The sequence below is a fragment of the Carassius gibelio genome, chromosome B17 (genome assembly GCF_023724105.1).
Source record: "Carassius gibelio isolate Cgi1373 ecotype wild population from Czech Republic chromosome B17, carGib1.2-hapl.c, whole genome shotgun sequence".
Taxonomy (NCBI): Eukaryota; Metazoa; Chordata; class Actinopteri; order Cypriniformes; family Cyprinidae; genus Carassius; species Carassius gibelio.
Window position 1 is genome coordinate 10,685,948 of NC_068412.1, and position 12,334 is coordinate 10,698,281.

Sequence of the window (12,334 nt, forward strand, 5' to 3'; positions counted from 1 at the left end):
CAGAAAAAAGTTGACCATTTATTTCCATTGTTTCTCAAAAGCCTGTCAGATTTGGAGCAACATGAGACATTGGGATGAACAATTCCATTATTTTTCTATTAGCAAAAGCTTCAAGAAAGAAAGAATAAATAAATGTGCATTGATTTTAAAAATAAATTGGGTTATTTCAATTTCCCACTTTAAAAACATATCTTGCATTTAGTGAGAGTTAAATTGTGATTCACAGCAGCGACTTCTGTCTGCTCACACTGCCTGCCGTTTGCAATCACTTTCACATATTCTTTAAGCAGTCACCTCTACCTTCAATCACATGCAATAATCATAGATCTCTTTTAACATGTTAACATATTCATAGGCCCCTTGCTGACATGGCTGCTTAAGAATTATTCTTGAAATATTTCTTGCACATTTAAAATAGAAACAAAATAGCCAGAATTTCTGTCATTTTTCCAGAAAATAAACTGAAATATTTAACATTATTTTAATATCTGTAACAGTTCTTTATCATTTCAGTATTATTTGAGGAGTTCAAATGCAAAAACCACTGTTTTTTTGTTGTGCGTTCCAGTTATTCTCAAACTGCAATTGGGTTATTTTAAGTACAAATAATAAAAATAAAATAAAATAAAATAAACATTTCTACAAAAATCAAAAACAGTAATATAGCTACAAAATTGTTACAATACTGTATATGCATGCCATCAATCCTTTTATAAAAATCTTCCAAACGGTTAGTACTTTCTACCCTTTCTTTAACAGTAACTATAGAACATGGGAGCTAACTCCTCAAGGAACTACCTTGCAGACAATTATAATCCAATTTAAGTCTGATAATAGGGTCAACGTGATATTTTCTCTTCAATTAAAAGATATAGAGTATTGTGAGCCTCCAATTTCTTTGTATACAACCAAACACATTACCTAGTATAAGCCGGGAAAAGGAATGTTCCAATAAAAAAATGCATGATGCACGAATTTATTTACATAAGTGATGTACATAGTAAATATACATAAAGGAAAATGTACATTTTACAGATATAAAATAATCAGCGGCACACAAAACCCAAATCTACTCAGTTCATCACAATTCTGTACCAAAACAGATGATCTAACTCATAATGAGAAGGCATAAAAAACGGCTGAATCCAAGAGTCCACGTGTCAGAATGAAAACTCTGCGTCTGTGGGTTGGACCTCACTGGATTTCTTCATCAAGGCGGCTTTGACGGCACTGATCTTCCCATCCAGCTCAGCGAGACTGTAGCTCTGTGAAAACAAGGCCGTTTTCAGCTAATACATTCTCACTTAACAGCAGGACCTTCATATTTTTCCCTTCATGAATACGCAAATGCATCAGTAATGGAACTTACCTGTGACACTGAAGCTTTAGGTCGTTTGTGCGAGTAATTCTGAGGTTAAAAGAAATAAAAGCATGAAATGAATGCTGATTTATATGAACAATGCACAACCGTGGTCGTTCAATGAAATGGCAAAGCATTCATCTCAATATCAGACTAAACAAAAATCTCTTACATGGTTGTTTTTCCCAGGAAAAAAAAAAAAGGGGGGGGGGGGGGCGTAATGGCAGCCAAAACAATAAATTGAACCAAGGACAACTGTAAGTGGACCGAAGCGGCACATGATTAGTGTATGAAACAGAGACAGAGATGTCCTTCAGCATCACTCAATCACTGCCAACACAGCGAGCTGCCATAGACTTACACTGATTAACAGTATTAAGTGGGGCCATCAGGATTCTTTCTGTCACCCAACGGTCCTTTCATTTATTCTTTTTATCCTTTACTTTTTATCTATTACCCATAATTTGCCTTCATTTTAATCACTTTTCAGTGTGCATATTGCCCACTTGGCAGATGCATGATATCTGCTCACCCTGGTCAGCCGAGTTCAATTAATTCATTTGACTTACTGAAAGCTGCACCACAAACCAAGAAGATCAGCATATTTGACCGCACTCAATGTTCCACTTTAAAGGCAACACACAGTGTAAAGGACATGGAAATCAGCTAGCTTTCAGCTCAGCACTGAACTAAGTGAAGCTGGTGTGAGGAGGCGTAGAAACGGTTCAAGAGCACTTACTCAGCTAACTTTGATGGGCTACAATCTGACAGGGATAACAAATTCTGAAGTGAGGGAAAAAATATCACTCATATCAGCTTTTAATGGTTTTGAAGAACTCTCCGGCCGACTGTCGTGAGCGCAGGAGGAAACGCATAAGTGAGAAGTCTTCAGCATGACAAGGACGTGTGAGCTACAGTGTAAAAACAAACAGAGAATTCAGCGTTACAAACTCAGTCTAACACCATAAAGAGGTTGTCATTTTTAGCATTTAATTGTTTTCCTAGGTGTAGACTTGGATTACCTTCTAAAAGTTCAAATGTCTTAAAGTCGCTTATGCTCATCAAGGCGACATTTAATTGATTAATAATATAGCGAAAACAATGTTTTTACAAATGTGAAATAAGCACTGCAACAAAAAGAGCGTCAGCTAAGTACTGCGTACTTATGTAAATACTAATTTTTATTTTTATTTTTTTTTTATAAATTTACAGACATTTATAAATTACTGTTTTCACTTATAGAGTGTAGATTAAGGAGTTGTTGTTTTTTAAAAATTTAAAGGGGTCATAGGATTATTTTTTTTCAAAGATCTTTTATTTTATTTATTTGGTGTAACAGAATATGCTTTAATGTTAAAAAAACACAGTATTTTTCAAATACTGTACATTATTGTAGGTTGTCTATGTCCCACCTCTCTCAAACATGTCATTTTTTTCTTCAAAGTCCCTCCTTCCGACAAGCGCAGTCTGCTCTGATTGGCTAGCTGACCCAGTGCATTGTGATTGGCCGAACACAGCAAGCACTTGTCGGAAATGTAACGCCCCTTGCTTCATCTTTCAAAATAAATGTAAAGACAGTTAATAAGGTCCTTAGTTTTAGTTGACTCAACTGTGACCCTTTCTCTCTCTCTCTCTCTCTCGCACGCGCACATACACACACACACACAAAACTCCGCATTTGGACAGTCAACTGCAAATACGTAAACTAATAATAAAACACACTTACAGTAGCTGATTCAGAAGCACCAGATTGTCGTAGCAAAGTCAGAATGACCTCCTCTCCTAGGTTCACGAAACAGTCGTCTATAAAATGCTTTGCTGTTCTGCTGTAAGTAATCTTAAAGATTCCTAAATGCATCTACTTTCAGAAGGCCAAATAAAGAGCTTTTGCTTTCACCTAGATACACACAGAATCTCCCTGACACGGCTGCTTCAACACTAACTGCGGTTACTGAAACCACACCTTCTTTCCTTGCATGAACATTTGGGCAGTATTACAAAAAATATTTCCACAAAGTGACGTAAGCGTGGGTGTGTGTTTGGATGAGACTAGGGGTGTGTGGCAGAGTCTTAACTTTGATAAAGAATATCTCTTTGGATTCCAAAGAGAAAGGAGAACTTAAAATCGCATGATATGACCCCATAAACAATTGTAGAATCAGGCTGCAACATAAATTTTAAAAAAGTGAAGGTGGTATATACACAGTGTTGTTCAAAAGTTTGGGATCAGTAAGATTTTCAATGTTTTTTTTAATAAGTTTCTTATACTCATCAAGGCAGCATTTATTTGATAAAAATACAGAAAAAAATAGAATTTTCTGAAATATTATAAAAAAAAATTATTTTAGTATATATATGAAAATGTAATTTATTCCTGTGATGCAAAGCTGGATTTTCAGCATCATTACTCCAGTCTTCAGTGTCATGTGATCTTCCAGAAATCATTCTGATATGCCGATTTTCTGCTCAGAAACATCTCGTCATCAATGTGCTGTTAATATTGTTATGACACTTTGATAAACAAAGTTCAAAGAATAGAATTCTTTACTGTCACTTTTAATCAACCTAATATGTCCTCGCTAAATAAAAGTATTCATTTTTCCTTAAAAAAAATGGGGAAAAGCCTTATGAACGGTACTGTATAATGCACCACCCTCTCTTTGACCCTGTGCCTTTAAGAAATGCTCCTTTGCATGTGACAAGAGCAACAGATCTTTAGCAAGACTCTTTGCAAAGCCTTTTCAAAACAAATGAGTTTATTTATTAATTTATTAATATTGTGATTCATAAAAAGAAAAAGAAAAACAACAACTCCCTATCAGAATCACTCAATGTGTGGTTCTCAGTGTTCATAAGATACTGTGGATGTTGAAAGAGTGTGGAACTTGTGGAATGACACTGCTAAGATGAACAAACTAATTCAATATCTGATCATCCACTCCTCCAACAAACAAGGACACACACATTCTCTCTCGCTCTTTTCCTACCACTTACCGTGGAGTGGAAGTACTCTGGGGAAAGACCCTCAAGCTCCAGAATTCGATCTTCAAGTTTCTGTAGCCGCTGATAAATGCTTTGAGGAACTGGACCTGCTATAGATACAGTAACAGTAGAATGTTCATATTTCAGCTTACATGAAAAAATAAATACGCTTCTAAACAGGCCAAACATTAGGACATTTAACTTTTTATTGCTCTTCAATAGTTCTCACGTACCTGGTGGAAGTTTAAGGTGAGATTCCATGTTTTGGAGCCTCTCCTCCACGGCAGGGTTTCCACAGTCTCTGTTCATGGATCCCTGCTGCTGGTCTGCCAGTTCAGTGTGTGTCCCTTTGGTTTGAGGTCCATACGTATTTATAACACGCTTCACTACAATAGCAAACAAACACCCACCGGAGCCATGTGAGTAAGGGTGGGCGATACAGCCTCAAAATTATATCACGATATATCAAGATTAATTGCAATAACGATATTTATGACAATATATTAAAAATGAAAAACATGGAACAATGTTTTATTGGTGATTGCAGCTGGCAGGCAGCAGCACTTATTAGGGCAAAAAAAAAAAAAAAAGGGCATTTTTAATCCTTTTCCAATGAGCTACTGTCATCGATGACAGACTACTTAATTTGAAGTGTAAATCTGTTGTCATAAGGTGGCAGCAGCAGCTGTGTGTTCGACTTGAAGAAGACTGATCAGTGTACAGCGCCGTAGCTGGGGTTTTACCGGTGGCCCCTGTTTGAAATTGTGTAAATAGCACAAATAAACAAATTAAACAATGTTTAAGTAGGTGTCCAGGTACAGAAACTGAATAATCAAATGTAAATAGCACTGCATAGTCTTTAGTGTATAAATGAAATATAGATTATTTCTTGTTAAAACTACAAAGTAATTTTCTTCCATTTTATTTCTTGGATTAACAGCAAGGATACGGACAGCAGCTAGGAAATTAGGCACGGTCACTTTAACAGATAAAACATCCAATATGTTACACTTTCGATTTCTTTCGCAACGGTTTACTTTCACTTAAGACATAACCAACCTTTTTTCGTTGATACTTTCGAGGTCAAAATTTTGTATGTATTTGTCATTACAGAAGACTCTTTTAACAATTTGTTGTTTAATGGCTGTAGACACGACTTTCTGAATGCACACTATATGCACCGAACAGCATATGGGTGCTAAATTAAGCTTTTAATGTCTTTTTGTGCTTGTGTGTTTAAACTGGCATGGTGTATTAGTTCGTTCAGGCACATGAGGAAGCGAAGAAGAGCTCGGTTTGGTGTTTGTGCTGCTCTCCATGTTCAGTGCGCAAACTCTCAGTTGAGTTTTTCCGCGTCTTCTGTTTGAATACTTTAAACTGTTTTGAATGTTTAAATTGGCATGGCTTAAAACATGTGCAATTGATAAACTTTCATGTCGACGCACAGGCCGTCTTTTTACACTGGTCTCAGGCAGTCGGTAGAAATCACCAGTCCCCTTTCTTCTCCCACACCGTTTTACTTAAGATATGCTCCTCTCCTATTTTTGAAGGTAAGAGTGTGTTCTCAAATATGCTCTAGCACTCCTCTCGTGATACTTTGTTGTCATACACCTATCAGTCGAACACACCTACTGGTTTTGTGGTGGTGTTGTTGTGCATGTTAGGGAACATATATCCACCATAAGTCATTGTGTCACTAAATCATTGATGTTGTGATATGACACTTTTTTTTTATCATTATTGTGGACTGTATGATATGGCACACCCCATTGTTTGAGACACTTTTTTTATGGATGGGGGCTTTTTATTTCACTTCTTTTGGACTGAAGCAATGCAGCACACACTGACTGCAATGATAGAGCTTGAAAGATCAAAGACAAGGATGCCTTGGAGGTGAGTAAAATCCAACCAGATTTTCATTTTTGGGTCAGCTCATAATGGCTACATATGTTTAATACAGTAAAATTAAAGCAGTATTATTATTTTAATACATTAAAAACTGTCATTTATTCCTGTAATTGCAAAGCTGAATTTTTAGCAGTCATTATTCCAGTCTTTGGAGTTACATGATCTTTCAGAAATCATTTTAATATGATGATACATATTTTCAGGATCCTTTGATGAATAGAAAGTTCAAAAGAACAGCATTTATTGGAAACAGATAAATCTCTTAACTGTTTTTCAGATCAATTTCAATTTCATTTTTGCCGGAAATGGCAGTACAGCTTTTATTTTGAAGTTTAAATATATTTCAAAAACTACACTTTTTGCCCAGAAGACCCATCATTTCCTATCGTTAAGTAACCACGATAATATTGAGAGTTTTGCTATAGCAATATCACAATATTAATAACATTGTTACATCCATAATGTATATATATATACATATATATATACATATATACATATATATATATATATATATATATATATATATATATATACATTTTTTATCTTTTCATATTTGAAGTTCCATACAACAAGAGCAAGAATGAACAATATCCTAACCTTTGACATGACTCTTGAGACCAGGATATGGTGTAAATACTGCATCAGTTCTTGCACAGCTGTCCTCTATACACCATATGGGAAAAAAATAATAATTTGCAAATTAATAATCGATTCATCACTGCCTTACACACATGCAATAGTAAACACCGTGCAAACATCCGAAGCAAATGACCTCATTTGGTAGAAATAAAGAGCTTTTAACACCTGGTTGTATATGAAGGATTTAGTCTGTGAATGACGGGTGTATTTTGACCTCACACCTGTGGAAATCAGCACTCTTACAAACATTGGCAATTGTGCAGTAACCCCTCTGACCACCCCCCATGCTGCCAGTGCCCTCCCATTCTCACCCTGATTGCAGTCGATCATGTTGCAAAACTCCCTCACATTGTTTTCATTGATCTCCAGCTGTTTGTGCTCTATAAATGCAGATATCCTACGTTCACTCTGAAAAAAAAATTTAGCGAGAGAGATAGCAATGAGAGTCAGACTGATGAGCTATTGAAAGAAAAAAAATCAATCCACTGTCTTCTTTTTTGCTGTTTAGTTATAATGAGGAACACTAGGCTGTATGGACTGCATGACTAACAAGTGACCGCAGTGGACACAATTATTCCAAAAATCAAAATATTTCTCACAACGCAGCCATTTCAGATAGTTGTGATTTGCTTGGGCCTTTTTATTACGGTGACTGTAAAAAAATAAATAAGCAATAAAAATGAGGGCCTCCTTGTCCTTCGCCCACATGCAATTTCAGCGTGTAATGAACATCCACTTCATAACGTTGCAAGGACCAGGACCTCTCTCAGGACTCTCAAAGTGGGTGGCTATTTGTTTCTCTCTGAAGGAAAGCAGGCAGTGAAGGAGCCTTCCATTCATTCTCAACTATCTGCCCACAGATGGCAATTCACACTCCCTATGACTGACCAACTGGGGCAGATTACATCCAAATAATAAATAGCCTCTGTCAAACATTCAACTTTAATTGCGTTTGGGAAAAGAGATTGCTTGAATGCTTGCAAAAAGGGAATATTTGGTCCAACAATAATCATTGGTACATACAAATAAAACCAATAATAGCCTAACTGTTCAACTAAGTAAGACAAAATACAGAATATATAAATATATAATAATGCCTTTGTTATTGGCAGGATAAAAACATTTCAAAGTTTTATCATTATGCCCTCTCCTCCTTGAGGTTGAAAAAAAAAAGACTAGTAATAAATATATAAATGGATAAAATGTATAATTTGTTTTATAAGCATATATAATATATTTATGTATTTTGTGCCGTGGTATGTTTGAGAGGTTTTACCTCAGATTTAGCAGCCTTTATCTGCACATTATCATCGATTTGAGGCTTGTTATGAACGATGCCGTGGTCAGATGTAGGATGCTCAGATGTATCTGCTGTTTCTTTCCTGTCACTGCTGCCTGGGATGGAGTGGACTTCAGACTCCACCATTTGCTTCAGATTTTCAGAGACTAACTGGAAGAATCACAAATCGAATTATAAAGTGATAACAAATACATCCACAGATAATTAAATTTCATGTGTATCTATAAGATTTTAAGAGTTCTTTCTAATAGGGAAAGAAGTCTGTCTAATAATCAGTTAGTTTGTTAAACAAGGGTGTGTAAAAAGTATTATAACGACTGATATCTTATAAAATGTGCATCTGTATCCTGCATGATCGAGTGTTCTCTGCGTGACAGTCGTTGTGTGTGAATTGAATGCTGACAGAAGAGTACAACTTCACTGGAGAGACTTTAAACTCATGATTTCAAACCATGCTGTGCTTTATCCATTTGCCCACTGTCATGTTCATATCATTTTCACTGTGTGCTGTACGTAAAATGAGTGTTACCTTTAAAAAAAAAATAATAATAATGAGATATATATATATTCCCAATGCAAACAAACTTATTACTGATAGCCCTGATAGAACAGTGTTTACTTACTTTTTATATATATAGATTTTAAATGTTTCTTTATTTGTAAAAAAAAAAAAAAACTTTCACAGGATTATAGAATCAAGTAGTTGTCACTTAAAGTATAAGTAAGTTTATTTTACACATTTATAATTTTTACATTTAAAATTTCTTAAATATTAATTAGAATAAAAAAAAGATATATATTGTCTTTTATATGATTCAAATGCAGGGTTGTTTGCCTCTAATTTTAAATGGAAGCACAGACAAAGCCTTATTTTGTTCAAATGAAGAGATTTATTTTGTTTGTGTTACTTTTTAATTTGATTTGGGGATTTTGTTTTATTTCAATTTAGTTTTGTTATTTACATTTATATTATATTTAAAATTTTGTTATTTAGCAGACGCTTTTATGCAAAGCGACTTACAAATGAGGACAACAGAAGCAATCAAAACCAACAAAAGAGCAATGTTATGCAAGTGCTATATTAGTATATTATTATAGTGTTATATTTCAGTTTCACAAAGAAATGTGCCACATTTTGTCCAAGCAATAATTAAAGGACACATTTAATTTATAATTTGTCTTAAACCTAAATTTTGTAAAAAAAAAAAAAAGAAAACACAAAAACATGAACTGAATCGAATCGAATCGGGAGTTGAGTGAATCGTTACATTCCTAATAGATAGATAGATAAGGTTTCTATTCTAGGAAAGGTTCATTCCACATCTAAGCAGCAGCCATAAATAATAATAATAATAATAAATTAATACAAATTAATAATAATAATGTAAATACATTAAGTAAACAAATAAATAAATGGCATTAAAAACTAAATGGTTTGTTATACACTTCAGTTGTCATTATAGACTGATAGGATCACCCAGAATCAAGTATTCCACATAGGTGTGTTAATTAAATTATAAAACACACATGATAAAAGCACTCTTACCTGTAGTTTGGAGATGTGCTGTTGTAAACAGGCATTAACTTGAGATGGCTGAAGTTCAGAGATGTTTAGATGGTTGACACTGGCACTGATGCTCAACTCTTTATCACCCACTTTTAACTGTAAAACAAGAGAATTTCTACAATTCTTCTTCTTCTTCTTCTTATTATTATTGTAGCTTCTAAATACTTTTGACGAGCATCTGTACAAAAGATAAATGACTAAACCAGCCTATGAGACTTATTGATGGTCGTCTGTTTTATTTATTGTTTATGAGAGGGATTTTGGGCAGTGGTCAGACAGGAAGTAACACCAGCATAAACAAGTGAGACCAGCAAACAATCTCAGGCTGATGATGTTTATTTCACAGGTTTTATAAGACTCAAATTATCCACTACAATAACTGGTAACGTTATGTGCTCTACAGAGTGTGTTACTGTTCCAGTTTTCCCAACCCCGCTTAAAGCGCGTGCATCTTATTTACACAAACCTTTGCGCCAAACTCAGCGAGGGACTGGATAATAGAGCCAACGCAGTCTCTGAACACATCCCGGTGTCCTCTGTGGATGCTGCGCTGCTCCTGTTTACTTCCAGCAGCGCACGCGTCACGTCTGTCTCCCTCCGCCGCCATCATACTTCCGCTCCTGACGCTGATTGGACTAACGCGCTCCTCTATGACATGACCTCACTTCCTTTAGAACCGTGATAAATTTGCGAAATCAAAACGGTCAATTTTCACTTTATAAAAAAAAAAAACTTTGAAAATTCATATTTAATTTGTTTAACATTTTTAATAATGTTCACTATCTATCTTGTGTTACGTTCTGTTGTGCCACATTAGTCAATGTGTAAAAATAATAAAACAATAAAATGTACCTTGTTTTTTTTTCAAGGCAATACCATGTTTCTTTTGGCATGTATTATGATAGTCCCATGGTATTTAATAATAATAAAATAAGTATTTATTTCCATTTTATCATGTTTTATACATATACTGTAGGCTCTGAAACTATAATAATGATATGCCACTTTATTTTACTATGATCTTGCCACTATTTTATGCCTGATTTAGCATCTAACCTAAGGCTAAGCCAAGTCCAAACTTTAGTGAATGTTATTTGAATCAGGAAACTTTCAAATAAAGCATAACAACAATAACATTTTATTACCCTTTCTGTGTGAAATATTATATAACATATTCTGTAGCGTGTTTAAAGCTAAAAGTAAAATTACCAGTGTTAATGCATTTGCTCAGACAGCAGTTTTTTGGTTAGCGTTCATGATATAACCCTTCCTATCTCATAAATAGTGGTCAGTGTAGTCAAGGTCTGGTCTGTTTTGAGTCATAAGAACGTCACTCTTCTTGTTAATCACTTCCCCTGTCAATCAAAGCAGTGTCGACTCAGTTGAGCTTGTATACTGTGGTCCAAAAAATGTGACCTTTAAGACAAACTGAAGGGCTTTGACATTGGTTCAGTATCCATCATATTCAACGTCGGACGTCTCACTCTTCAGGGGATATCTGTCAGATTGTGCTCACCACTCAAAGTTTTTCTTCCAGGGAGGGTTTTGAAAGGCAGGCTGCCCGTTTATAGCAATACTGACTGTCAAACAATAGTGTAAGGGCAATAGGGATGGGAAGCTGCTCACAAAGGTGCTCTTTTCTGTCCCGAGAAAGTGTGGGAAAATCTCCCTCGTCTATTCATACATTTTTTTCGTCTTTTTCCCCATATAATGAGGAGACTGATGAACGCAACAACTGAGAAAAAGAACAATTACCATCAATGACAAAGCACAAGTGCCCGGTGCTGAACCCTGTAATGTCTTCTGGAAGGGTTAATCATTTTAGGAAGGGTTTTGGAAGACAAACCTTTCAGCTCCAGTCCTTTCTGTGGCGCTCTTTAATTCCTCCAGTTGGAAGAGAACTGTAACACTTGACATCCTCTTACACTCCGCGCTGTTTGGACATATTCCCACGCAGCAGGACACATGAAGAGAGGTGCCTTGAGTTGGCCACTGGGATAAACCAGGTTTTTAGTTTACTGTATTTTAGAAAAGACTTGCTAATACTTCGACCGGAAATGGGATTCAAACAAGGTGGTTTCATTGTAATTGAAATTCTGTTTCTGAAATGAATTAGAATAAAAATTAGACAAACAAATAAATAAATAAAACAATGTCTTGTCAGAAGTTAGTTTTCAGTTCAGGAAACAGTTCTGTTTTACCCAGCAACTGTGAGCAGATCTAAAATAATTGTTTCACCTATATCCTGTTCCCTGCATCTCTTAGTAAAAATGATTTTGCCTTTGTATCTCATCCTTTCTTTCTCTCTGTTTTACACTATAGCGTAAAGGATCACATGGAGAGAAAAAAAAAACCCAACAAGGTCAGTGGGGAGTTTGAAAGAACCTGAAAGAGAGAGGAAGAGGACCATTCAATTTAGAAATAAGACAGACCCAATATGTAATAGTGACCTCAGGTGCTTTCATCTATATCTGCTGTACAAATAGTGATCAGAGTTTGTAGAAAGGAAGTAGCCCTGTCAGTCATGCTTCATTTCTTCAAAGCAAGGTATATTAGAAACACCACATCCGAATCT

The 12,334-nt window shown here is 35.4% G+C and overlaps 1 protein-coding gene across 3 annotated transcripts; it reads right to left on the bottom strand.

Annotated features, from left to right (window-relative positions):
* Positions 1-962: 962 nt before the first annotated feature.
* Positions 963-10,400, bottom strand: LOC127975949 (MAP3K12-binding inhibitory protein 1-like). 3 transcript variants are annotated; one of them, XR_008157706.1, is made up of 10 exons: positions 10,226-10,400; positions 9,739-9,855; positions 8,169-8,342; positions 7,204-7,300; positions 6,851-6,916; positions 4,576-4,728; positions 4,355-4,452; positions 2,100-2,271; positions 1,370-1,408; positions 1,190-1,265 (listed from the first exon to the last, which is right to left on the bottom strand). XR_008157706.1 is itself a non-coding variant. In XM_052580012.1 (9 exons), the coding sequence occupies exons 1-9, from the start codon at positions 10,367-10,369 to the stop codon at positions 1,161-1,163; spliced, it is 993 nt and encodes a 330-aa protein (XP_052435972.1). In that variant the 5' UTR covers positions 10,370-10,400; the 3' UTR covers positions 963-1,160. The 3 variants fall into 3 exon arrangements, 2 of the variants coding, with proteins under 2 accessions (XP_052435972.1, XP_052435971.1); XM_052580012.1 differs by lacking the exon at positions 2,100-2,271 and having other exon boundaries at positions 963-1,265; XM_052580011.1 differs by lacking the exons at positions 1,190-1,265; positions 1,370-1,408 and adding an exon at positions 2,773-2,914 and having other exon boundaries at positions 2,106-2,271.
* Between the last annotated feature and the right edge of the window lie 1,934 nt (positions 10,401-12,334).